This window comes from Gigantopelta aegis, chromosome 8, assembly GCF_016097555.1.
Source record: "Gigantopelta aegis isolate Gae_Host chromosome 8, Gae_host_genome, whole genome shotgun sequence".
Classification (NCBI taxonomy): Eukaryota; Metazoa; Mollusca; class Gastropoda; order Neomphalida; family Peltospiridae; genus Gigantopelta; species Gigantopelta aegis.
Genome location: NC_054706.1, coordinates 50,849,471 through 50,876,843, shown reverse-complemented (window position 1 = coordinate 50,876,843; position 27,373 = coordinate 50,849,471). Strand labels below are relative to the sequence as shown.

The window sequence follows — 27,373 nt, the reverse complement described above, 5'->3', positions numbered from 1 at the left end:
GTTTTTGTTTGTTTTTAATATATTTATATATTATTTAATTAATTAATTTATTATTATTATTTTTTAATGAGGATTCTTCATTATGTGTATATTTGTATATATGAGATGAGTTCCTGGTTTCACTGGGTGGAGTACATTTGTTAGTTGAGGGAAGACCGTATTTTCAAAAAGTTTGCCATTTATTACATATAATAAATAAATTGGTTTATTGCCATCTTCATGATTTTAAAACTTAATTGGAAAGTGACCGGCCTCGGTGGCGTCGTGGCAGGCCATCGGTGTACAGGCTGGTAGGTACTGGGTTCGGATCCCAGTCGAGGCATTGGGATTTTTAATCCAGATACCGACTCCAAACCCTGATGAGTTTCACCCACTTGCACCGACCAGTTTGCAACAAAGGCCATTTATGTGGGAACAAATAAAAGATCCCTTGCTGCCTGTCGTAAAAAGAGTATATGTGGCGACATAAAAACATTGGAATGACCATATGTTTGTCCCGATGATAAGATTCAATGTGAGCGGCGTTTAAAAAACTTTTTTTTAATTGGGAAGTACAAATAATAATGAAAGTTTGTTTTGTTTAACTACACCACTAGAGCACATTGATTTATCAATCATCGGCTATTGGATGTCAAACATTTGGTAATTTTGACCTATAGTTTTAGAGAGGAAACCAGGTACATTTTTTTCATTAGTAGCAAGGGATCTTTTATATGCACCATCCCACAGACAGGATAGCACATATATGTATCACAGCCTTTGGTATACTAGTCATGCGCTGGCTGGAAGGAATAATAATAAAAATCAAGAGAAAAATTCCAATTCATTTGAACACCAGTAAAACTTCCCTGTTTTGATTCCTGATTTTTTTTTTTTGTGAGGGTTGATGGAGCATACCCATTAAGTGAGTTGGTACTTGACATGCACTCAACAACACAAGCAGACTTTATAGCTAGTGGAGATTAGATAACGATTTACTGCATGTCCCAAAATACTATTATATGTCTGCCATAAACATTTAAAAAAAAGTGAAGTTTGTTTTATTTAACGACGCCACTAGAGCACATTGATTTTTTCTTATAATCGGCTATTGGACGTCAAACATATGGTCATTCTGACACTGTTTTTTAGAGGAAACCTGCTGTCGCCACATAGGCTACTCGTTTACGACAGGCAGCAAGGGATCATTTATTTGCGCTTCCCACAGGCAGGATAGCACAAACCATGGCCTTTGTTGAACCAGTAATGGATCACTGGTCTGTGCAAGTGGTTTACACCTACCCATTGAGCCTTGTGGAGCACTCACTCAGGGTTTGGTGTCTGTATCGGGATTAAAAATCCCATGCCTCGACTGGGATCCGAACCCAGTACCTACCAGCCTGTAGATCGATGGCCTAACCATGACGCCACCGAGGCCGGTGCCATAAACATTTATTATATAAGCAAAAAAACCACCTTTATGAAATATATATTACATCCACAATATATATCCATGTATGTGTGAAATTTTAGAATTATGCATTCTAATTACCGGTAAAGACATTCTACATTCTAATTAAAGATCATTGTGTAGGTAACTTTTCACATATTTGCATATCATGTCTACTGTATCAAATGTGTTCTCCAAGAAGGTCTTTTCAAAACTGAATGCAGGTGGGTTCTAGTTCAGTTAGTAGAGTACTTGCTTGAGAAGCTTGGGTCATAGGATCGAACCTTCTCAGTGGACCCATTCTCTGATTGGTCCGGTTTTGAGAGGTTTCACTTTATTAGAATTATCAAATGTGTTCTCCAAGAAGGTGTTTTCAAAACTGAATGCAGGTGGGTTCTAGTTCAGTTAGTAGAGTACTTGCTTGAGAAGCTTGGGTCATAGGATCGAACCTTCTCATGCAGTGGACCCATTCTCTGATTGGTCCGGTTTTGAGAGGTTTCACTTTATTAGAATTATCAAATGTGTTCTCCAAGAAGGTGTTTTCAAAACTGAATGCAGGTGGGTTCTAGTTCAGTTAGTAGAGTACTTGCTTGAGAAGCTTGGGTCATAGGATCGAACCTTCTCAGTGGATCCATTCTCTGATTGGTCGAACCTCCCTCCCCTCCCCCTTCCCAACCTGTACCCCACAACTAGTATATCAAAGGATCTGGTATTTGCTGTATTGTGCATGTTAAAAAAAAACCCACCATCAATTGATGCTAATGGAAATACGTAGTGGGTTTCATCTAAGACTATATTCAGTGAAACCCCTCTAAACCGGACACCCATAACACTAATTCAGATGTCCATTTTAAGGGGTATCCACTTTAGAAAGGTTCTGTTCTGTACTGATATTTCCAGTTTGCAGAGGGTCCGGTTTTGAGAGGTTTCACTTTATTAGAATTATCAAATGTTTGACATTCAATAGCCAGTGATTAATAAATCAGTGTCCTCTAGTGGTGTTGTTAACTTTAAATCTGAATGATAATCGTCCCTCAGACTAGTTGATAAGTGATCGGTTTAGAATCGATCCCCGTCAGTGGGCCCATTGGGCTGTTTCTCGTTCCGGCAAGTGCTCCACAACTGGTGTAACAAAGGTTGTGGTATGTACCATCCTGTCTGTGTGATGGTGCATATAAAAGATCCCTTGCTGCTAATTGAAAAGAGTAGCTCATGAAGTGGCGACAGCGGGTTTCCTCCCTCAATATCTGTGTGGTCCTTAACTATATGTCCGACGCCTTATAACCGTAAATAAAATGTGTTGAGTGTGTTGTTAAATAAACCATTTCCTTCCTTCTGTCAGACTATTTAGGCTTTTTTCTCTGCATAAAATTCCAAATAACATAAAAAGACACCTTGCTACTTATATTTAATACCAATATTCCAGTCGGCTCATGTCCTGCCCCACCCCCTTTACAGACATCTGGATCTGCCTCTGAACATTCCCTTCCTTGTATACCTCTATTATCTCTTCAAGCTGTTCCGGCAGTAGAATTAACGACAGGTAGAAACAAATGTATTGTGTGTCACCTGTGACAGGTGTCATTGTAATGAAATCTTGACCCTTGTTTTCTTGTTGGTGTCAAAACAAGATGAAAGTAATTGTGAACTTTACCTGACTTTTCTTGTTGTTCGTGTGTGCGTACTTTCTTTTTTAATCTTTAATTGATATCGACATATGTCTGGCTGTATGGTTTACACACAACAGGTATTTTGTTAATCCCTGGCTTCCTCAGACCACGCAGTACAGTGTATTAATTAAATGTTGATGCCACAAATACAGTGAAACCGGTGTTAAAAAGCAGCCTCCAGGGACAGTTTTAGGGAACTATAATATAAGTATAAGTCAGTTATATTGGCATGAGTTTTTTTTGTCCTGTCTGTGGGAAGAGTGCATATAAAAGATCCCTTACTGTTAATGGAAAAGTCCTTTCCATCAGGAGCAAGACATCCTTTATATGCATCACCCCACAGACAAGAATAGCACATAACACAGCCTTTGATATACCAGTCGTGGTGCACTGGCTGAAACGAGAAATAGCCCAGTGGGCCTACCGACAGGGGTTGATCTCACAACGACCATGCATCAAGTGAGCGCTTTACTACTGGCCTATGTTCTGCCCCTGGAAATTGGGGGGGGGGGGGGGGGGGGGGGGGGGGAGAGACAGAAAATCAATAGGTCCATCAAGGAGGTTTGATCCTATGCCCCAAGGTCAGAGCTAGATCCTACCCCCGGAAATCCACGTAGTTTCAAAATGATGGATGGATATAGTCCATCCCATCCTCCTACAAACAAATGGTTTGATAAATAATTTGGTACTGGTAAGATGGAACATGAAGATGTTTGGGGAATTTTTAAAACTATTTTTGTATGCAATTTAGAAAGCAATCAGCTCAGAAATAACTTGCAGTAAATTCCATAGTACAAGGTTTTATTTCTAAAATATGACTTGACACCCATGGCTTTGAAATTGGGAATTTTAGTGCCGTTTTACCAAAAATTGGGAATTTTCAGTTTCATTTAAAAAACATCTTATTAAGCCAAGTTGAATTAAAAAAGTAATGCTATATATATATATATATATATATATATATATATATATATATATATATATATATATATATATATATATATATATATGTATATACATGTACCTGTGTTTATTCAAATAAATATATCTATTGCGCATTACAAAATGTTATTGGGGAGGGAAGGTTTGTCAAGTGAATGAGATTTACATTCAGATTGGGAATATTTTACTCCAAAATTGGGAATAAAAAACGACATGGCCTCTGTAGAATGGTGGGGAATGGTATTCATTATCGGAGTCTAGAAACATAGGTGATAAAACCCTATAGTATGAAAAAAGTGTTCCCTGTGGAAAGGACTATATAGATGGATGAACAGCAAGCCAAATGGGTGGATGATTGGATGGACAAATCAGGAGATTGGGATATATGGATGAGTGGAATTAAGTGTAATGGACAGAAGAACAGACTAATTGAACGATGGGAAAACGGATCTGTAGATTGAAGGATAAAATGCATTGTTGATATAACTGTCATGTCATGTAGTTGTGTTTACTGTGAGTAATATCCGTTCCATATTTGCACACATATATTGACAAGGCTTTCACAGTAATTAATAATGCACTCTTTGACCCACAGATGAGTGGTCTTCTATCGAGTTAATCCCTCTCCAGCTCCCATTACATATTGACAGAGTTTTCATGTTATAATAATGTACACGTTCAGTGGCAGATCCAGAAAATCCATTTGTGGGGGGTGGGGGTGGGGCAATGGCGAGAGGCGGAATGCCAAGGGAACTTTGGGGGAGGTTTGGAGGGGCATCGTAAAAAAAAATATATAATTAATATATAGTAAAATTATAACTGTCGCAAAATTTACGGGAGGGGTGGGCAGGCCCCTGGGGCTCGACTAGATCTGCCTCTGCATGTTGATACATAAGCGTGAAAAAAGGAACATGTGAATCTCATACCTTGCACATTGTATAGCGCTGGCTGCAGGCCTGTTTATAATACCGTGTATATTGTGTGTGGCATATAGTGACGATAGTTACTGCTTGTGATTCATTATCTGTCCATAAATATTTATCACAAAGAAAAATACATCTAGGATTATGGCTGTATATGTTATACTGTTTAGTGTCGAGATTTGAGCCTTAATACATCTATTTCTCTGTTAACAATTTACCACAAGGCCAGCATCAGGGCTGCAGAAATTACTAATGCACTCGCCAAATGCAAATGCTTGCGATTCATTATAATCTGTCCATAAATATTTATCATAAAGAAAAATACATCTAGTATTCCTGTGGTATGTAGACTGTTTATTGTACAGGTTTAAACCATTATACTTTTCTCTGTTAACAGTTTACTACAAGGCCAATATCAGGCTGCAAAAATTATTAGTCGACTCGCCCAATGCAAGTAAACATTCTGACGTAGAAGTTAAATGATGAAACAGCCAAGGTAGGCAGTTTCACATGTATTGTTACTAGTAACTGCAAAATGCAGTACACAGAGATAAAACTATACACATCTATTACCCCGTATCTTGGCTGTTACATTAGTTGTCGCCATCCCTATATCAAAAAAGAAGATTTAACCTTTGGAATTTGATGACAATTTGTTAAGTAATTTTTTTATAAATTATTATTTACTCTAAGATCTTTAAAAAAAAGGAGAAAAAACAGAGATCTGTTTGCAGAAGAAATGTTATATGAGTAGTTATAGGTTTAAAACTTAATAATGTCTTTATACAAATGTTATCCTCATTGGTGGACCCATTGGGCTATTTCTTGTTCCAGCCAGTGCTCCACAACTGGTGTAACAAAGGCTGTGGTATGTACTATCCTGTCTGTGGGATGGTGCATATAAAAGATCCCCTGCTGCTAATCAAAAAGAGTAGCCCATGAAGTGGTGACAGCAGGTTTCCTCTCTCTCAATATCTGTGTGGTCCTTAACCATATGTCTGACACCATATAACCATAAATAAATGTGTTGAGTGCGTCGTTAAATAAAACATTTCCTTCCTTATACAAATGTTAATGTTATTCATTGTAGAGTTACATACCAATTCATCGGTTCTCTTTTGACACTAATTAAAATCATACCAGATCAAACTTGTTTATAGCATCCACATCCATTCAAGGTTCTGGCATAGTCCCGGATCGGACCCCTGGCTGTACAGGAGCAGGACCCGGGACAGACATGCTTGAAACCTTAGTGGTACAGTGAAACCTCTCAAAACCAGACCCTCTGTAAACCGCAATTCCCTCGAAACTGGACGTTAAAATAATTCAGAGCAGGGGCCTAATTCACTAAAATCTCGCAACTTTGTGATCTCGCAGTGCAATGCTAAAAGACTTGCAAAGAGGATGCTTTGTTGTCTAGCAGAGCCTAAGAGACCTTTGTGAATTAGGCCTCAGATCAGAGCATAGCTGATTCCAGGGCCAGAGGAAGACACAAACTGATTGGTCAGATCAGAGCATAGCTTATTCCAGGGCCAGAGGAAGACACAAACTGATTGGTCAGGTCAGAGGGTTTTACGTGCACACTCAGAGCAAGCTGTTGTAGCGCACGCCTGTCATGGGTGCAGGTGCTGGCCTCAGCCAGCTCCTCCATCCAGTCCAGGACAGGAATAAATTGACTACAAATGCACCATTTTTATGTTGATCTCACTTTCAATATTGCACAACCTAGCAATCAAATTAGATCTAATTCCAAAATAAGTAAAGGGGTACTTTTTTTGGGTCATTGTAACTAAATTAGCTGATTGTCTGCAATATTGGTGTGACCCATGCAGATGCATGTGTCTTGTTGTGGTGTATGTGCCATACTGTATGTATTTCGTGCTCTGCTAATTGGCTCATTGGGATCAGGTTGGGTGTCTGTAATGTCTGGCTTCCAGATGGTTAATCTGAAAAGTAGATGGTCAGTTGGAGAAGATGAGATATAAAGGTCAGCAAACAATGCAGACACAATTACTCTGATGTCTGTCTGAGTTTCCCTGGTGAAAAATATTGAGATCCTGATAGCTAGGCAGCCACAAAGAAATTGTTTATAAGAATAATATTAATTTACGGGGACTCACACACACACACACAAGGATTCATTCTTTATATCTTGGGAGATGGATTTGGCTTAATGGCAGAGCATTCATGTTTTGGTTTGGAGAGCATAAATAGAAAGGGATGATTGTGTATTGAGGCCTCAGCCCATTGTTTAATCAGGGGCTATTAGACATCTAACACTTGTGCTTAGTTACATGACTCTTGACGAAGAATAGATAAGAGTTCCTTAATCACTGGTCAGTGACCATAGGACATGCTTATAGCTTATCATTGAAAGTGCATACAAAAGACCCACCACATAGGTGTAGGATAATGACAATGGCAGAGGGGGAGGGGAGCATGCAGCTATGTATTACTTGATTTCCATGTGGGGGAGGGGCATTATCTTCAGAGTGAAGGCAGTACACCCCCTCGCCCACCACTTCCAACACATATGCAACATGTAGAGGCACTAATTTTCTGCGATCGCGGAATCGCAGATGGAATCACGGAAATGCCTATCTGAAACGGAATTCCCGATATTTTTCCAAAACATTATTTAACTTTAAATAGCATATTTGATTAATTAAAATTTATTTTTTGAACTAGAAACTATGGACACTGACATCTGCCTGTGCTACGCTATGACACTAGTACCTTTGTATGTTACGCCAAATGTTTAACGTAGAGTAACTAGATGTTTTACCAGTCGTGTTTTCTTCGCTTATTCCCGCGGATTTAACGGGAAAAACCAAACATTGTGAACTAAAATTGTCCGATATTTACTCAAGTGAAAGATATATTAAGTTATGTTTGCTTATTAATTTTTAACATTTGTGGCATTGCCATATTTCTGATCTCAGAAAAGAATGCAGTAATTGCATATTGTATGCCAGGCTTTGTTCAAAATAAATTATACAAGGGAAGTGGTTTATAGTATGATCGTTTGTAATTATTTTCCCGATCATACCGTAAAGAAAACCGAAAATGTCCGAAGTCTGTGTCGTGGCGTATTCTTGTTTAAATTTAAACCAAAAATAAATACAAACTACTGACATGTTTTGCCTCATTGCATATTTATTTATTTTATACCAGCAATTAATTGCGGTGTGTGTGTGTGTGTGTGTGTGTGTGTGTGTGTGTGTGTGTGTGTGTGTGTGTGTGTGTGTGTGTGTGTGTGTGTGTGTGTGTGTGTGTGTATGTATGTGTGTGAAACAAAAACAGAATTTGTTTAATGCTGAAATAGAAAAAAACAGAATTTGTAACATGAAACGGAAAGGGAAAAATCTGAAACGGAAAATCAGTGCCTCTAAACATGGTTGAAAATATGTCTTTGTTCATATTGGGTGGGGTGGGTTGAGTAGCCCAGTGGTAAAGTGCTCGCCTGATGCACAGCTAGTCTTAGGATCGATCCTCGTCGGTGAGCCCATTGGTCTATTTCTCATTCCAGCTAGTGCACAGCAACTGGTATATCAAAGGCCATGGTATGTGCAATCCTGTCTGTGGGATGATGCATATAAAAGATTCCTTGCTACTAATGGAAAAATGTAGCGGGTTTCCTCTCTAAGACTACATGTCAGAATAACCAAATGTTTGACATCCAATAGCCGATCATTAATAAATCGATGTGCTCTAGTGGTGTTGTTAAACAAAACAAACTTCTGTAAGTGTTGATTACAGGGTGCTGGGGTGTCATTGAATCCAATACTTGATCCATTAAGTTTTCGTTCATTCATTTCAATTTATTTTCGTGCTTTTATTCAATTAAGGTTCTAGCACGCTGTCCTGGGCACACACCTCAGCTATCTGGGCTGTCTGTCCAGAACAGTGGGTTAGTTGTTAGTGGTTAGTGAGAGAGAAGAGGGTGTAGTGGTCTTACACCTACCCAATGAGTCGTTAAAACTTGCTCTGGGTGAGAGGCGGTACTGGGCTGCGAACACTGTACCTACCAGCCTTAAAAGTTTTTGTTTCAAAACAAGTATCTAATAGATGTAATTAGTCTACTGAAGGCTCTGTGGTAGGTTATACACATGTAGCTGTTTGTGGGGAATTCCATACTCCAGGATATATATATTGCCTCGAGGGGAGGATCTTCTGTCACAAGAATTCATTCTCTTCACTGGGGTTTATGTTGACATACAGCCTCATTTTAATGGTGCCTCTGATGAGGAACATATCTATACAAATGTAATCCCCGGATTATGACAGATTCTGACGTTTCTGACAGAATTTACTTCCTTGAATAATGAAATGCCTAGAAATACCCCTCGAAAGGGAAGGAATGTATATTTAATGACACCTCAGCACATTTTAAACTCTTTGATGTCTAACATATTGTTATGGTGACACTTGATCTAGCTCAGGAAAGGATGGATGAATGGATGGATTGATGTGTTAGTCTGTGGGTGGATGGATTGATGAATGGATGGACAGATGTGTTAGTGTGTGGGTGGATGGATTGATGAATGGATGGATTGATATGTTAGTCTGTGGGTGGATGGATTGATGAATGGATGGACAGATGTGTTAGTGTGTGGGTGGATGGATTGATGAATGGATGGATGGATGTGTTAGTGTGTGGGTGGATGTATTGATGGATCGATGTGTTAGTCTGTGGGTGGATGGATTGATGAATGGATGGATGGATGTGTTAGTCTGTGGGTGGGTGGATTGATGAATGGATGGATGGATGTGTTAGTGTGTGGGTGGATGGATTGATTGATGGATGAATGGATGTGTTAGTGTGTGGGTGGATGGATTGATGGATGGATGGATGGATGTGTTAGTGTGTGGGTGGATGGATTGATGTATTGATGGATTGATGTGTTAGTGTGTGGGTGGATGGATTGATGACTGGATGGATGGATGTGTTAGTCTGTGGGTGGATGGATTGATGAATGGGTGGATGGATGTGTTAGTGGGTGGATGGATTGATGAATGGATGGATGGATGTGTTAGTGTGTGGGTGGATGGATTGATGGATGGATGGATGGATGTGTTAGTGTGTGGGTGGATGGATTGATGGATTGATGTGTTAGTGTGTGGGTGGATGGATTGATGAATGGATGGATGGATGGATGTGTTAGTCTGTGGGTGGATGGATTGATGAATGGATAGATGGATGTGTTAGTGTGTGGGTGGATGGATTGATGAATGGATGGATGGATGTGTTAGTGTGTGGGTGGATGGATTGTTGGATGGATGGATGGATGTGTTAGTGTGTGGGTGGATGGATTGATGAATGGATGGATGGATGTGTTAGTGTGTGGGTGGATGGATTGATGAATGGATGGATGGATGTGTTAGCGTGTGGGTGGATGGATGGATGGATGGATGGATGTGTTAGTGTGTGGGTGGATGGATTGATGAATGGATGGATGGATGTGTTAGTGTGTGGGTGGATGGATTGATGAATGGATGGATGGATGTGTTAGTGTGTGGGTGGAAGAATTGATGGATGGATGGATGTGTTAGTGTGTGGGTGGATGGATTGATGAATGGATGGATGGATGTGTTAGTGTGTGGGTAGATGGATTGATGTATGGATGAATGGATGTGTTAGTGTGTGGGTGGATGGATTGATGGATGGATGTGTTAGTGTGTGGGTGGATGGATTGATGAATGGATGGATGGATGTGTTAGTGTGTGGGTGGATGGATTGATGTATTGATGGATTGATGTGTTAGTGTGTGGGTGGATGGATTGATGACTGGATGGATGGATGTGTTAGTCTGTGGGTGGATGGATTGATGAATGGATGGATGGATGTGTTAGTGGGTGGATGGATTGATGAATGGATGGATGGATGTGTTAGTGTGTGGGTGGATGGATTGATGGATGGATGTGTTAGTGTGTGGGTGGATGGATTGATGTATTGATGGATTGATGTGTTTATCTGTGGGTGGATGGATTGATGAATGGATGGATGGATGTGTTAGTGTGTGGGTGGATGGATTGTTGAATGGATGGATGGATGGATGGATGTGTTAGTGTGTGGGTGGATGGATTGATGAATGGATGGATGGATGTGTTAGTGTGTGGGTGGATGGATTGATGAATGGATGGATTGATGTGTTAGTGTGTGGGTGGATGGATTGATGAATGGATGGATGGATGTGTTAGTGTGTGGGTGGATGGATTAATGGATGGATGGATGGATGTGTTAGTGTGTGGTTGGGTGGATATTGGATTGATGGATGGATGTGTTAGTGTGTGGTTGGATGGATTGATGGATGGATGGATGGATGGATGTGTTAGTGTGTGGTTGGGTGGATTGATTGATTGATGGATGGATGGATGGATGTGTTTTTGTGTGGTTGGGTGGATATTGGATGGATTGATGGATGGATGTGTTAGTGTGTGGTTGGATGGATGGACATATGAATGTGTTAGTGTATGGAGTGGATAGATGGATGGATGGATATGTGCGTGTGTGGATGGATGGATGGATGGATGGATGGTTGGATGGATGAATGGACAAATAGATGGATGGATGGATAAATCGATGGATGGATGGATGGATGGATGAATGGACAAATAGATGGATGGATGGATAAATCGATGGATCGATCCATGGATTGATGGAGGGATATAATGGATGAATAGATGAATATTGACACCCCAGTGCAAAAAATACATTAGCTGTTGGTGGGTGGATGGATGGATGGATGGATGGATGGATGGATAGAACTATGGAGGGATGGGATGGGATATAAATTTAAATTTAACATTGGTTGTTTTAGATCAATTTTTAAATACACTTAGATACACTAAGTGGCAGTTAAGTAAGGTATAACATTCAATCATTTCATGTTAAACTGATTTATGTCCTGGTCAACTGGTACCCTGTCCCAAACAGTGGATAATACATGGTTAATGAGAGAAAAGTCATGTTGTGGTTGAAGGAAGGAAGGAAATGTTTCAGATGCACTCAACACATTTTATTTACGGTTATATGGCGTCAGACATATGGTTAAGGACCATACAGGTATTGTGAGAGGAAACCTGCTGTCGCCACTTCATGGGCTACTCTTTTCGATTAGCAGCTAGGGATCTTTTATATGCACCATCCCACAGACAGGATAGTACATACCACAACCTTTGTTACACCAGTTGTGGAGCACTGGCTGGAATGAGAAATAGCCCAATGGGGATCGATCCTAGACCGACCGTGCATCAAGCAAACACTTTACCACTGGGCTACGTCTTGCCCCATGTAGTGATTGAGTGTTAGCTCTAGGTGCTTTCATCGCAGGATCAAACCACCTCGGTGGATCCATTCAACTGATTGGTTTTTTTTCCATTCCAACCAGTGCACCACAACTGGTCAAAGTCCATGGTATGTGCCTTCCTGTCTGTGGGAGAGTGCATATAAAAGATCACTTGCTGCATTAGGAAAACGTTTAGTGGGTTTCCTCTGATGGAGTTATACTTGCCAAATGTTTGACATCCTATAGCCGACCGGCATCGGTGGCGTGGTTAGGCCATCGGTCTACAGGCTGGTAGGTACTGGGTTCGGATCCCAGTCGAGGCATGGGATTTTTAATCCAGATACCGACTCCAAACCCTGAGTGAGTGCTCCGCAAGGCTCAATGGGTAGGTGTAAACCACTTGCACCGACCAGTGATCCATAACTGGTTCAACAAAGGCCATGGTTTGTGCTATCCTGCCTGTGGGAAGCGCAAATAAAAGATCCCTTGCTGCCTGTCATAAAAGAGTAGCCTATGTGGCGACAGTGGGTTTCCTCTAAAAATTCTGTGTGGTCCTTAACCATATAACCGTAAATAAAATGTGTTGAGTGCGTCGTTAAATAAAACACTTTTTTCTTTTTTTCCTATAGCCGATGGTTAATAAATCAGTATTCTCTAGTGGTGTCATTAAACAAAACAAACTTTAACTTTTTACACCTACCAGCATTACATCTGATGGCTTTAACCACCTCACCACCTAGCTATTCCAGCAATGTTTATCACATAAACGTCCTGGTAGATAGGTGTTTAATTGCATTGTAATTCATATGTAATAGCAATGACCTATTAGTCCGCATGACTGGGGGGGAAAGCAATACGACAATTAGCTGATAACATACAAGTTTGTGTTCCATAGCTGTGGAGCTCCCACAGAGCTGAAAAAACTAGAACCAGTTATCAGCTAAACAGAATTATAATATTGACATAACTTGACATAATGCATTGCTCTACTGTTGATGTTTTTCTTTACATAACATCTGACAGTACTGCGTGTAGAACAAGGTCATTAACTAGCTATTTATTCAAAGACTTCTTATGTGTGAATGCTTACAACCTTACTGGTATAATTATAAGCATATTAAAACAATTCAGATTATGTGTTAATTGTCCCGTCCCTGTGATGCTGTCAGGTCACGTATGCAGGGGGAGGATTTTGGGGGTGGCAGAAACCTCTCCCTGCTCAAGAAGCACATTTTCTTCTTTTTTTTCCAATACATTTTCAAAGGGAGTATGTTTTTTACCCATCTCCATAATCTTCTCCCCCCAAATGCTAAAATTCCTGGACATGTACCTGGCTGTCCTAGTCTCAAAGAAAGTGTGTATAACAGACCTTTGTTAATAAAATAATTGTGATCATTTGGTTTCTGCTGTATTTAGATAGTAATGTCATGAATATAGATTATTATTTGGGTAAGAGTATCCAGGTACTGAGTTTTAATTGGGGGGTTGGGGGGGGGGGGGGGCACACAATATGCTGCCTTTGCTTTAATAACAAAAAATTAGGGCACCACAGCAAACTTTTCCTTCAAAAGAGGGGCAGTTTATAGAATAGGGATGCCTTTTATCATATTACAAATAACAGTTTTACTAGTCTATATATACCATATGGAATGTATAGGAAGGGCAAGGTGGCAAACCAGACAGGGAACCACAGCATTTTTCTTGGCATTGACAACGTCTGATTTTTAAGGCACAACCAGATAGGGCACCATAGCATTTTTCTTGCCATCGACAACATCTGATTTTAGGGCACAACCAGATAGGGCACAATAGCAATTTTCTTGCCATCGACAACATCTGATTTTAGGGCACAGCCAGATAGGGCACCATAGCATTTTCCTTGCAATTGGCAAAGTCTGATTTTTAAGGCACAACCAAATAGGGCACCATAGCATTTTACTTGCCATTGGCAACGTATGAATTTTAAGGCACAATAAAATAGGGCACCATAGCATTTTTCTTGCCATTGACAACATCTGAATTTTAGGGCACAACCAGATAGGGCACCATAGCATTTTTCTTGCCATTGACAACATCTGAATTTTAGGGTACAATGGCAAATAAGGACAGCAATTGGAATCCCAAGTGTCCTCTCTCACATTCGTTTTAGATGAGCATGGGGCAGGCATATACACAGGAGGGTACAATAGGTGTACACAATCACATACTCCATTGGAATTTTAAAAAACAACAACCTCAAAACAATATCTTAGGTCTGCGTTGTTAAAGATTTTTTTTTCTACTGAATGTCCTTGTTAAAAAAACATAATACATGTAATTTGAAAAAAATATATATACGAAAACAAAAAGCATAAACAAATGCTTCTCTTCAGACAACAAAAAAAATTACTGTAAGTTCTGTAACACTCTTGTAACCTCTGGCATTTGCTTATACAGCCTGCCTGTGTAATCCGGCTCAGTTGTTTGAAAGACTAAGTAAATAGCATTGTCATTGCTTCATCAGCTTGCATGCTGTATATATAACTGAATGTTAAGATCTCATTTTTTCCCCACCTCCAAATCCTTCTGGAGGCAGTATTTACCTGGTCACTATTAGTTGCAACAGGTATTGGATTATTCACTTGTTTTGTTCCGCCTTCGTGAAAATAAACTGATTACTGAAGTTTGGCCGACAATAAGAAAAGAAAAAGAAAGAAAGAAAGAAAGAAAAAGATTAGCTCTGGTTGGACGCTAGCTGTGAATGCAGGTGGAAGAAAACAGGCGTGGACACAGTAATTATTATCCACCACTAAGAAAGAACCTTGTTGTGTTACCTGCTTTGGTCTAGTGTAGGTGAGGGGTTGTTTTTTGTTTGTTTACCTTTCTGTGGTCTTTGGTCTACAATCGGAATATATATATCCATTTGAAATCAGATTTGTATTCAGTGTGAAGAATGTGTGACCGGATATTCAAGGTAGGGTATTTGTCAATTAGTTTGTTTCGTGATGATATACCTTTGATTTTCTTATGGCTAATTAGTTGATTGAAGGCCAGGTGTTGTTAATTAGTTTCAGAGTAACGCCTAATGATGGTGATACCTTTGATTTCAGTGTTTCATAGATATTGCACACATACAATGTACATCTGGGTCTTGATCATGAAATTTGTGTGTGTGTGTGTGCTTATATTCAGAAATAAGGGGCAGGACATAGCCCAGTGGTACAGCGCTCGCTTGATGCGCGATCTGTGTGGGATCGATCCCCGTCGGTGGGCCCATTGGACTATTTTTTGTTCCAGCCAGTGCTCCACAACTGGTATATCAAAGGCTGCTGTGGTATATGCTATCGTGTCTGTGGGATGGTGCATATAAAAGATCCCTTGCTACTAATGGAAAAATGTAGCGGGTTTCCTTTCTATGACTGTGTCAAAATGACCATGTGTTTGACATCCAATAGCCGATGATTAATAAATCAGTGTGCTCTAGTGGTGTCGTTAAACAAAACAAACTTTTATATTGAGAAATATTTTGATAATATACCTGTAACTCGTCTTCTTTGCAAGCTAATTTGATTCAAATCTAATACACATGCATTTGGGTGTGCTTATATTAAGAAATATTTTGAGAATATACCCGGTAACTCATCTGCTTTAGCTATTACTATAATTTGATTAAAATCCAGTACCTAACAGCCTTAAGTATTGATGGGGGTGGGATTTAGCTCAGTCTGTTGTGTGCTCACTTGAGGTGCTTGTGTTGCAGGATCGAACCACCTCGGTGGATCCATTCAGCTGATTGGGTTTTTTTTCCATTCCATCCAGTGCGCCACAACTGGACAAAGAAAAAAAGAAATGTTTTATTTAACGATGCATTCCACACATTTTATTTATGGTTATATGGTGTCAGACATATGGTTATGGACCACACAGATTTTTAGAGGAAACCCACTGTCGACACTACATGGACTACTCTTTCCGATTAGCAGCAAGGGATCTTTTATTTGCACTTCCCCACAGGCAGGATAGCACAAACCATGGCTTTTGTTGAACCAGTTATGGATCACTGGTCAGTGCAAGTGGTTTACACCTACCCATTGAGCCTTGCGGAGCACTCACTCAGGGTTTGGAGTCGGTATCTGGATTAAAAATACCATGTCTCGACTGGGATCCAAACCCAGTACCTACCAGCCTGTAGACCGATGGCCTAACCATGATGCCACTGAGGCTGGTACACACAACTGGACAAAGGCCATGGTATGTGCTTTCCTGTCTGTGGGGAAGTGTATATAAAAGATCCCTGGCTGCATTAGAAAAAATGTAGTGGGTTTTCTCTGATGACTACGAGTTATAATTACCAAATGGGTAAAGCGCTTGCTTGATTTGCGGTCGGTCTGGGATCGGTCCCGTCGGTGGACCCACTGGGCTGTTTCTCGTTCCAGCCAGTGCACCATGACTGGCATATCAGGGACCGTGGTATGTACTACTCCATTTGTGGGATGGTTCATATAAAAGATCCCTTGCTGCTAATCAAAAAGAGTAGTCCATGAAGTGGCGACAGCGAGTTTCCTCTCCTAATATCTGTGTGATCCTTAACCATATGTCTGACGCTATATAACCGTAAAATAAAATGTGTTGAGTGTGTCGTTAAATACATTTGCTTTTAATTACCAAATGTTTGACATCCAAAAGCCGATGATTAATTAATCAATGTGCTCTAGTGGTGTCGTTAAACAAAACAAACCTATTTTAAAATCTTGATGGCTTAACTAAACTACACCACTGATGCTGGTCTGTACATACATGTACCACGTCCTTTGATACATATCTGTTGTGATACAGTGGTAATGTCTTCTGCATAGTTTGGTGTTCCAGTCTTTTAACATTGTCTTTTGTATCCTACTAGGCCAACCTTAAAAACTAAACTGTTTCTGGTTATTGGAAGGAAGGAAGAAAGGAAGGAAGGAATTTATTTAACGACACACTCAACACATTTTATTTACAGTTATATGGTGTCGGACATATGGTTAAGAACCACACAGATATTGAGAGAGGAAACCTGCTGTCGCCACTTGATGGGCTACCCTTTTCAATTAGCGGCAAGGGATCTTTTATATGCACCATCCTACAGACAGGATAACACATACCATGGCCTTTGATATACCATATTTGGTGCACTGGCTGGAGCGAGAAATAGCTCAATGGGCCCACCGATGGGGATCGATCCCAGACCGACCGTGTATCAAGCGAACACTTTACCTGCCCCTTTTGGTAATTGATCCATTATATGTTTATGACCATATAAGTAGGTTTACAGATGTACTACTTGTGGTATATTTGAAGTACATGCATGTGTTGTGGTTGTTATTGTTTGGTTTTTTTTTTCTTCTGCAATATACAGATGGTGTGATAATGGCTATAGTTTAGCTATGTTCCTTCCAATATTTAAGATTTATGCAATTTATGGAAAATCTTAAATTTAATTATTGTACATTGTGTAACACGATTAGTTTTACTTTATGTTGTATAATGCAATATGGTAACTTGAAATTTTATAAAGTGTAATTAGCATTATTCATACAAGTTTACATGAATTATAGGTACTACAGCTATTAAACATATACATGTACATGGGCTTAATTCACAAAGCTCTCTTAAGCAGCTTTGCATTGTCCTTGCAAGTGTTTTTACATTCCCCTGCGAAATAGCTAAATTGCAAGAGTTTAATGAATTACGCCCATGCTAATAATAAAAAAACAAAAACACGACATATTTTAGTTTTCAGCCATATCTTTTTTATATTTGTTTTGGCTGGAGCAGGATGTAGGACCATGCAACCAGTTCCTCGTGACTAGCATATATCAAAGACTGTTCTGTCTGTAAGAAAATGCATATAAATAAAAGATCCCTAGATTTTTTTGCTTAACATTTTGTTTCTAGTTTGGATCTCGTTTTGCAGGGGGTGGGATGTAGCCCAGTGGTAAAGCGTTCGCTTGATGCACAGTTGGTTTGGGATCGATCCCTGTTGGTGGGCCCATTGGGCTATTTCTCATTCCTGCCAGTGCACCATGACTGGTATATCAAAGGCTGTGGTATGTGCTATCCTGTCTGCATATAAAAGATCCCTTGCTACTAATGGAAAAATGTAGCAGGTTTCCTCTAAGTCTATGTGTCAAAATTAACAATTGTTTGACATCCAATTAATAGCCGATGATTAATAAATCAATGTGCTCTTGTGGTGTCATTAAACAAAACAAACTTCTTCATTTTACATTTTTCAGTATGTTAGTTTCCTGGGCTTCATGAATAAACTTGCTGATGGAACGTTTATTGTTATAGATGATTGTGGTCCTTCTATACTAGTGTGCATGGTGGCAGTAGTGGGATACCATGTTTATACTTTAAAAAAAAAAAGTGTTTCATTTAACGACGCACTCAGCACATTTTATTTACGGTTATATGGTGTTGGACATATGGTTAAGGACTACACAGATATTAAGAGAGGGAACCCACTGTCGCCACTTCATGGGCTATTCTTTTCGATTAGCAGCAAGGGATCTTTTATATGCACCATCCCACAGACAGGGTAGTACATACCACGGCCATTGATATACCAGTCATGGTGCACTGGCTGGAACAAGAAATAGCCCAATGGGTCCACCGACGGGGATTGATCCCAGACTGATCGCGCATCAAGTGAGTGCTTTACCAAAGGGCTACGTCCCGCCCGTTTATACTTAAATACCAGTACCAGTACATGAAACATATTAATTAATTCCCAGCAGACAATGTATTTTTTATTTCTGGGTGTCATTAAATATTAATTCATGTATTCTATTCATTCATTCATTCATCCTTCCATCCATCCATCCATCCATCCATCCATCCATGCATTCATTCATTCACTGATTCATTAATTTCTTAAAAGATTTCAAAATGTATGTATTTTGTGTGCTAAAGATATTCTTTTTACAATGATTCTGAAATGTTAATGACCTTTTCTTACATGGTATAAAACTGTGTCAGTAGTTGGAACTTTATCTTGGTGGTTCATTAAAGATGTTGGATCAGTGTTTGACATTTGTTAAATAATCTGATGAATCATCTGTTAAAAGACTAAGGTATGGGTTAGAGATTTTACGTGATTGCTTTGTTTGTTACTGCACGGAGACAAGAAGATAGTGAGTATTGCAGTGACAGGTGAATAACTGGAGAAATATGATAGAATCAAGTGAAAAGAAATTGGTGGACCATATAAATAACAGAAATCTCAGCAGATCAAATTTACTATTCAACATTTTCAATTTCTGGGGGGTTTCGTGTTCTCTTTTGTTTGATGACGTGTGCCAGATGAAATCTGAATAGGTAAAGACAAAGATTATGTAATAGATGGCTGTGAGGTTCAGATGAGTGTCTTAAGTTATCACGATAACTTTACTTTGGGGTTGAAAATTGACACTTTGCCAGACTGTTTTACTCTAGAAAATTACCAGTGTTTTGTGTTCAAAGGTAAATGATCTCATAGGGTTATGGTATAGCACTGTCATATCTCTCCAAAACATCTTTTTTGTCTGTCTTAAAATGGAAATGGCAATACTTCTAATTTTCAGTTTGGATGTTGGCCATGTTTCGTTAAGATATAATGTAATAGATTTTTGTTGCTTAACAGATTTGAAAAGTTCTTTTATGTCGAAGAACACCCTCGTGCAAAGGGTGATAAACGTTATAGTGAGCTAATTTAAAGACAGTTGCGGTTTCTTTGAAGGTGTTTTTGATTGATCAGTTATAACTAAGCGCTGTATAAATTTAGTGATCATCACTAGAATTTAGTAATGTATATGTATACATATATATACATGTATTGTTGCATTAATTGTGCATGTACTTGTACTTGTTTACAGTATCTAGATAGTTTATAATGATCTATGTCTATATATAGAGGATATTTCATGTTTTTTGTCAAATATGATTTATATCTCATCGAGTGAAGTTTGCAATCATATCTCACGAGTCGCGATGAGTGACATATGATTGCAAACTTCACTCGATGAGATATAAATCATATTTGACAAAAAACATGAAATTTACTATTTATTATATAACTTTTGGCAGTTTACCTTTATTTTTAAAATGCCAGCAGCAAAATAGTTCCGGCTTTCTTACAGTGAAGATAACACTTTCTACAGTGACGATAACACATTTTAGTGTGAAATAATGAAATTTTTGTTATAAAATGTGTTATCTTCACTGACCGACTGATAACAATTTTATTTCACTGATATTTTAAGATATTTCACTAAATGTTATATAATAAATACATATATCTCTATTTATCATGAAAAGTAAAAATGTATATGCAAGAGGGTTTTTTTAAATTAAAGGTACTCAGTTTTCGTACATTGTATGGTACATGTATTTCTGTCTAAGTCTTAATTTCTGATTTCAAATAGTCATTTTTGTCTACATTATAGAAATTTGATTAATAGTTGCATCTATGAATATTCATGTCAATGCATATTCAAAAATATTAAAATTTTATTAAATTAAAAGTTTTTGCATTGAGATAAACATCTATGGATGCAACTATCAGCGATACTGAATAGAAAGGAATGTTTTATTTAATGACACACTCAAGACATTTTATTTATGGTTATATGGCATCAGACATATGGTTAAGGACCACACAGATTTTGAGAGGAAACCCGCTGTCGCCACTTCGTGGGCTACTCTTTCCGATTAGCAGCAAGGGATCTTTTATTTGCACTTCCCACAGGCAGGATAGAACAAACCATGGCCTTTGTTGAACCAGTTATGGATCACTGGTCGGTGCAAGTGGTTTACACCTACCCATTGAACCTTGCGGAGCACTCACTCAGGGTTTGGAGTCGGTATCTGGATTAAAAATGCCATGCCTCAACTGGGATCCGAACCCAGTACCTACCAGCCTGTTGACCGATGGCCTAACCACGACGCCACCGAGGCCGGTCGATACTGAATAGAATCATAGTATGCAAGACATCTAATTCCTTGGGATTCTTGTTTCTCATGTAGTGATTTTAAATTTATTATTGTGCCTTTACAAAGTGAAAAGTGATGTATATTATACAAGTAAGTATTACTTTTCCATAGGTGGCGATGGCGTCAACTTTTGTTTCGCATTAAGATCGGTATACAAATAAAAGTTTGCATACACTTATACAGATTAACAAAGCCTCCATTGATATTTCCTATATTTAATCAAATCCTCTTGACAAATCGTCTAAATATTTGTAAAGGATAGTCAGCATATTTTTATTTCTCTATTAAGTATTAGCCAGTGCACCACAACTGGTATATCAAAGGCTGTGGTATGTATTACCCTGTCTATGGGATGGTGCATATAAAAGATTCCTTGCTGCTAATCGAAAAGATTAGCCCATGAAGTGGCAACAGCGGGTTTCCTCTCTCAATATCTGTGTGGTTCTTAACCATATGTCTAATGCCATATAATCGTAAATAAAATGTGTTGAGTGCGTCGTTAAATAAAACATTTCTTTCCTTCTTTCTATTAAGTATTATTTTCCCAGTTCAATTGTATTTTTCAAAGACCATCCAAAGTTTTGTTTTGTTTTGTTTAATGACACCACTAGAGCACATTGAACAAGAAATAGCCCAATGGTTCCAGTGAAGGGGATCGATCCTAGACCGATCACACATAAAGCAAGCGCTTTACCACTGAGCTACATCCCATCCTTTTTCACAATAGTTATCCCAATGACCATCCAATTCTGACATGTACATGTATGTGGTAATTGTCTCCAAACCAATAGCATACATACATGTACATACATGGTGTCAAGTTGACTTCCTTATCTGTTTTAGCCCAGTTCCACATAATGGCCATCGGATACATGATAACTGCAATGGCAATCAGATACATGATAACTCTCGCCAGCACTTGCACAATGACAAAACACTTCTTCGTGTTGGTCTGTTCCTTCCACTTGATCGCTGGTGTTAATAAGTGGCAACCTGGTAATCAGTCTGCAGGCATCAACAAACCGGGCTTGGGCTGAGCCACATGCTATCAATCATGAGTTGGTCCCTTCTCAAAACATATGCTAATGTTTAACCAGGTCTTTTATAACGGTGTTTTTTTATACCATTCCTGCTCTCTTCAGATCGGGCCAGAGACTAAATTGTCTTTGAAATGGTTTTGTTGTTTGCCTGTGATTGCCTTCATTGACATTGACAGGCGGTTGTTTGTGTGAATAATTGTGTGCTTACCAATACAGAGAGTTCCTGTGATATTAGGAACTACAGAATGATCGAAGGTATAATATATATTTAAAAAAAAAATTGGGGGTGGGGGGTGGGGGTAGGTTAATTGTTTGATCCTTATGCAATATTTCTTTGTAAACATTGCTTTCAGGTAGCAGATATTTTACTTCTTGAATATTGTAACATTTTAATATATTTCCTTAATGTATATGTAGACATATTGTAAGGAGTTTTTGATTGAAAGGAATCTGTTAAATAAACAGGAGTAAGTAAGTTAATAGTTATTGATTTGCTAGCTGTCATTATGAAAATTAATTCGAAGTCAATTTGCAAGCAAACATTATTTTGTATGAAGACCGTGCAAGATTGTCCAGATTTTTTTTAACAATGTTATTTTTTATCTCTTTATTAATTTTATATTAATTTTATACTACATTACATATACATGTATTTTAAAAAAGGAATGGAACTCTCCCCCCCCTCCAAAAAGCCCCAACCCCCCCCCCACCAAAAAACAACAACAAATTAAAAAATAGTAGGAATATGTGAAACAAGCTTGAGATGGGATAAAGTTTACAAATGAATCAAGTTATAAAAATCGGCATTATTTCTAATGTTGACCCGGCTGATTTTTTTAATTCTTATTTTTCAGGTTGAAGCAGGCCAAGGTCATCAGAATGCAGTGGTTTTGCAGTTTGTGATGAATTCTATGTCTTCCTGAAATGACCAACAAGCCAAAGATTACTGACAGTAAAACATAACGGCATCCACACTTAAAAACGTTTGTCTTTCCACCTGAAAAAACCCATGGTTTTATCCAATAGACCAGGAGCTTTCTTTTAATGTCTGAGAGTGCTGGAATTCTATTGGCTGTGAATGGTTGCAGGTGTGTCGTGCAGCCAATCGGATAACAGCCTGATGCAGACTGTTATCATGGACACCACCTACGGGCCAACGAACGGACCGGTCTTGATGCAAATGCCGGAGCCAGACCTCCTCGAGAATGGGGCGAAGCACGACAACCACCGGTGCTCCCAGGACTCGTTCCTGGAGTACGCGTCGCGCCACACCCGCCTAGCGAACAGCGGACCGACGAGCCGGCGGATCGATCGGCACTACTCAAAGCGCATGCGACGGAGACTCGTCTACAAGAACGGGGAGGTGAACATAACGCAGACGAACATTCGCAAACGCAGGAGGCGCTACCTCGCAGACATTTTCACGACGCTCGTCGACATCAAGTGGAGGTACAACCTGATGTTGTTCGCGCTGGCCTTCACCTTGAGCTGGCTCACCTTTGCTGTGATATGGTGGCTGGTGTGCTTCTCGCACGGGGACCTCGACCACCTGGACGACAAGAAGTGGAAGCCGTGCGTGAAGGAGATCTATTCGTTCATCTCTGCGCTGTTGTTCTCCATAGAGACGCAGCACACAATCGGGTACGGGTCCCGCCACACCACGGAGGAGTGCCCCGAGGCCATCGTTCTCATGATGTTCCAGTCATGCTTCGGAGTCATCTGCCAGGCGCTCATGACAGGAATCGTGTTCGCGAAACTCTCCCGGCCGAAGAAGCGCGCTGAGACCTTGATGTTCAGTAAAAACGCCTGTCTTTGTAAGCAGGATGGTGAGTTATGCCTTATATTCCGCGTGGGCGACATGCGCAAGTCGCAGATAGTGGAGGCCCACATCCGGTCAGTGCTGATCAAAAAGAAAGTGACGAAGGAAGGCGAGGTGATGCCTCTGTACCAGTTCGATGTCGACCTGGGCTTCAACGAAGGCCGGGACAGGCTCTTCCTCGTCTGGCCCGTGATCATTGTACATAAAATTGATGCAAACAGTCCGTTCTACGAGATGTCTCCGGATGACCTCCACCGGGAACAGTTTGAGCTGATCGTGATTCTCGAGGGAATTGTCGAGTCCACGGGTATGACCACGCAGGCTCGCAGCTCCTACCTCCCGGGGGAGATCCTCTGGGGCCACCGCTTTGAGCGGCTCGTCACCTTCCAGAAGGAGAACGGCCAGTACCAGATTGACTTCTCGCGGTTCCACAATACCATTCCAGTAGAAACTCCACCGTGCAGTGCCAAAGAACTTGCAGACATGACTGCCACCGGCACGTGTCCCGATTCGAATTTCATCGACGAAGATGAGAACACTTCGATTGGATCCAAGTCCAGTCCATACGTGATCAAGCGACACGGGTTTGCCCAGACGGAATTCTATGACGACGATATTGACGATATGGGTATTGATATTGACTCGTCGGTTCACAGTAAGAGGAGTTCAAGTACAGAGATAGAAACGAGGGAGGAGTCGGAAACATTGCTATGACATACAGGTGAGTTGAATTATATACAATTATTCAATATACTGTATGGGCGGGATGTAGCCCAGTGGTAAAGCGTTCGCTTGAGACGTGGTCGGTCTAGGATCGATCCGCGTCGGTGGACCCATTGGGATATTTCTCGTTCTAGCGTAACAGGCTGTGGTATATTCCATCCTGTCTGTGGGTTGGTGCATATAAAAGATCCCTTGCTGTTAATCGAAAAGAGTAGCAAATGAAGTGGCGGCAGCAGGTTTCCTCTCTCAATATCTGTGTGGTCCTTAACCATATGTCCAACCCCATATAACCATAAATAAAATGTGTTGAGTGTGTCGTTAAATCAAACATTTCCTTCCTTCAATATACTGTAAATTATAAAATATTAGTGATCTGAAAATTTAGCAAAATCGAAATAAGTGACATATTACTGACATGGTACTTTAGCAAACCGGCGTCGTGGTTAGGCCATCGGTCTACAGGTTGGTAGGTACTGGGTTCGGATCCCAGTTGAGGCATGGGATTTTTAATCCAGATACCGACTCCAAACCCTGTGTCCTGGACAAACCCATTGGTGTGGGATCGATCCCCGTCAATGGGCCCATTGGGCTATTTCTCGTTCAAGCCAGTACACCACAACTGGTATATCAAAGGTCGTGGTATGTACTACCCTGTCTGTGCGATGGTGCATATAAAAGATCCATTGCTACTAATTGAAAAGAGTAGCCCTTTGCTTATACTAAAATATATTAAGAGTTACCTCCCCTGGTAACTAATTACCTCTTCATTTTCTGCATCCTCACGCAATGGTGGTGAAATTCTCCGAAATGTTATCATTGAAGTAGCCAAACCAGAGGGACTGGGGTGTTGATTAATATAAATTTTAGCTTTTAGTATTTTTGTTTTTACATTCTCATTGAAACTGAGTTACAAGTGGCAAGTGCAGGGATGTGATTCCCAGGCTGCATATAACAGTCTTAAGATCGTGACTTACCCACCACAGCACTGAATTTTATTCATTTTATTTTATACTTATTTTTGTGCTTATATCCCATTAAGGTTCAAGCATGTTGTCCTGGACACACAGCTTGGCTATCTGGGCTGTTTGTCCAGGACAGTGGGTTAGTGAGATAGTGAGAAAGAAGTCAATGTAGTGGTCGTTAAACTCGCTCTGGGTGAGAGCCGGTACCAGGATGCAAACCCAAACCTGCCACCCTTATGTCTGATGGATTAAACACTATACCACCAAGGCTGGTACAGCACTGAAGTCTGTATGACCTGTATTTGACCAAAGTGAACATTTACATAAACTATATACCTCTGTGTGTGTGCGTGTGCGTGCGTGTGTGCATGTGTGTGTGTGCGTGCGTGCATGTGTGTGTGCGTGCATGTGTGTGTTTTGTGTGTGTATGTGTGTATGAGAAAGAGAGAGAGATAGAGACAGAGACAGAGAGACAGACAGAGAGAGACACATCACAACCATACAAATGATATCTTAAATTTAATATGCAAAAATCTTTATTTAAAAAATGGGTTTAATGTATGTGAACACTATCTGAATAAAACAATCAGTCTTGCAATTTTGAGAGGCTTGCAATGTAAACATTGTACCTAAAATAAATTTGCCAAAATTAAGCACACTCATATTAAGTACATACATTTTGTACATGTTGAACTCAAAATGTTAAGATTTAATTTGATTAAAATAACTTGAGATGCATTTCTTAACATCTTCAGTCCTTCAGCAGCTGTTAATAACATATCACATCACTAAAAAGACCTTGCTGTATTATGAACACACCGAAATCTCTTGCGCCCAAAATAGTGAGATATAAATCCATGGCTATTATTAGCAACCATCTTTTCAGAGTTAAAAGTTAAAGTTTTTTTTGTTTATAACAATATCACAAGAGGCCATTGGTTTATATTGGGTGTCAAATATTTAATATATAGCAGATTCGTCACGAGTGTTTTTTAACATAGAAAATATCAACCGAATCTAGCTCTGCCGAGACAAATATCAATAAACTATACGAGGTTGATATTTTACATATTAAAGAACATGAGCAGTGAATTCTATTTATCCTATAACACTTCTAAAATAACATTTTCATTTGATATTTAGTAAATTACAGTACTAAAGTCACTGCAATCGGTAATATGACGTCATCACAAATAGCACAAATTAGTTTGATATCACGCATTTTAACTAAATCTTATGAAAACGTTATGCTGCGGTATATACAGGTCTTGTTGGCTTGTAAAGAAAAGACCCATGCACAGCAACACATTATTACCTAGAGACCTTGCAAATGTGCATGCCATTATTAACTGTGTTAATACACTAAATTATCACATGGGTTTATGACATGGATATCATGGGTATGTTATAGGATAAATATATATATATATATATATATATATATATATATATATATATATATATATATTATATATATATATATATATATATATATATATATATATATATATATATATATATATATATATATATATATATATATTATATATATATATATATATATATATATATATATATATATATA

The 27,373-nt window shown here is 39.3% G+C and overlaps 1 protein-coding gene across 2 annotated transcripts in view; it reads left to right on the top strand.

Moving 5' to 3' along the window:
• LOC121379446 (G protein-activated inward rectifier potassium channel 3-like) overlaps positions 1 to 27,373 on the top strand; it is an 80,635-nt gene that overhangs the window by 26,218 nt on the left and 27,044 nt on the right. Inside the window, exons 1-2 of one of the 2 annotated variants that reach the window (XM_041508090.1) lie at positions 14,720 to 15,085; positions 23,139 to 24,824. In XM_041508090.1, the coding sequence (XP_041364024.1) occupies positions 23,363 to 24,817 (1,455 nt within the window). In that variant the 5' untranslated portion in view covers positions 14,720 to 15,085; positions 23,139 to 23,362 and the 3' untranslated portion in view covers positions 24,818 to 24,824. Of the gene's footprint in view, positions 1 to 14,719; positions 15,086 to 23,138; positions 24,825 to 27,373 lie in introns of those variants that run through there. The other variant, XM_041508089.1, reaches the window with a different exon arrangement.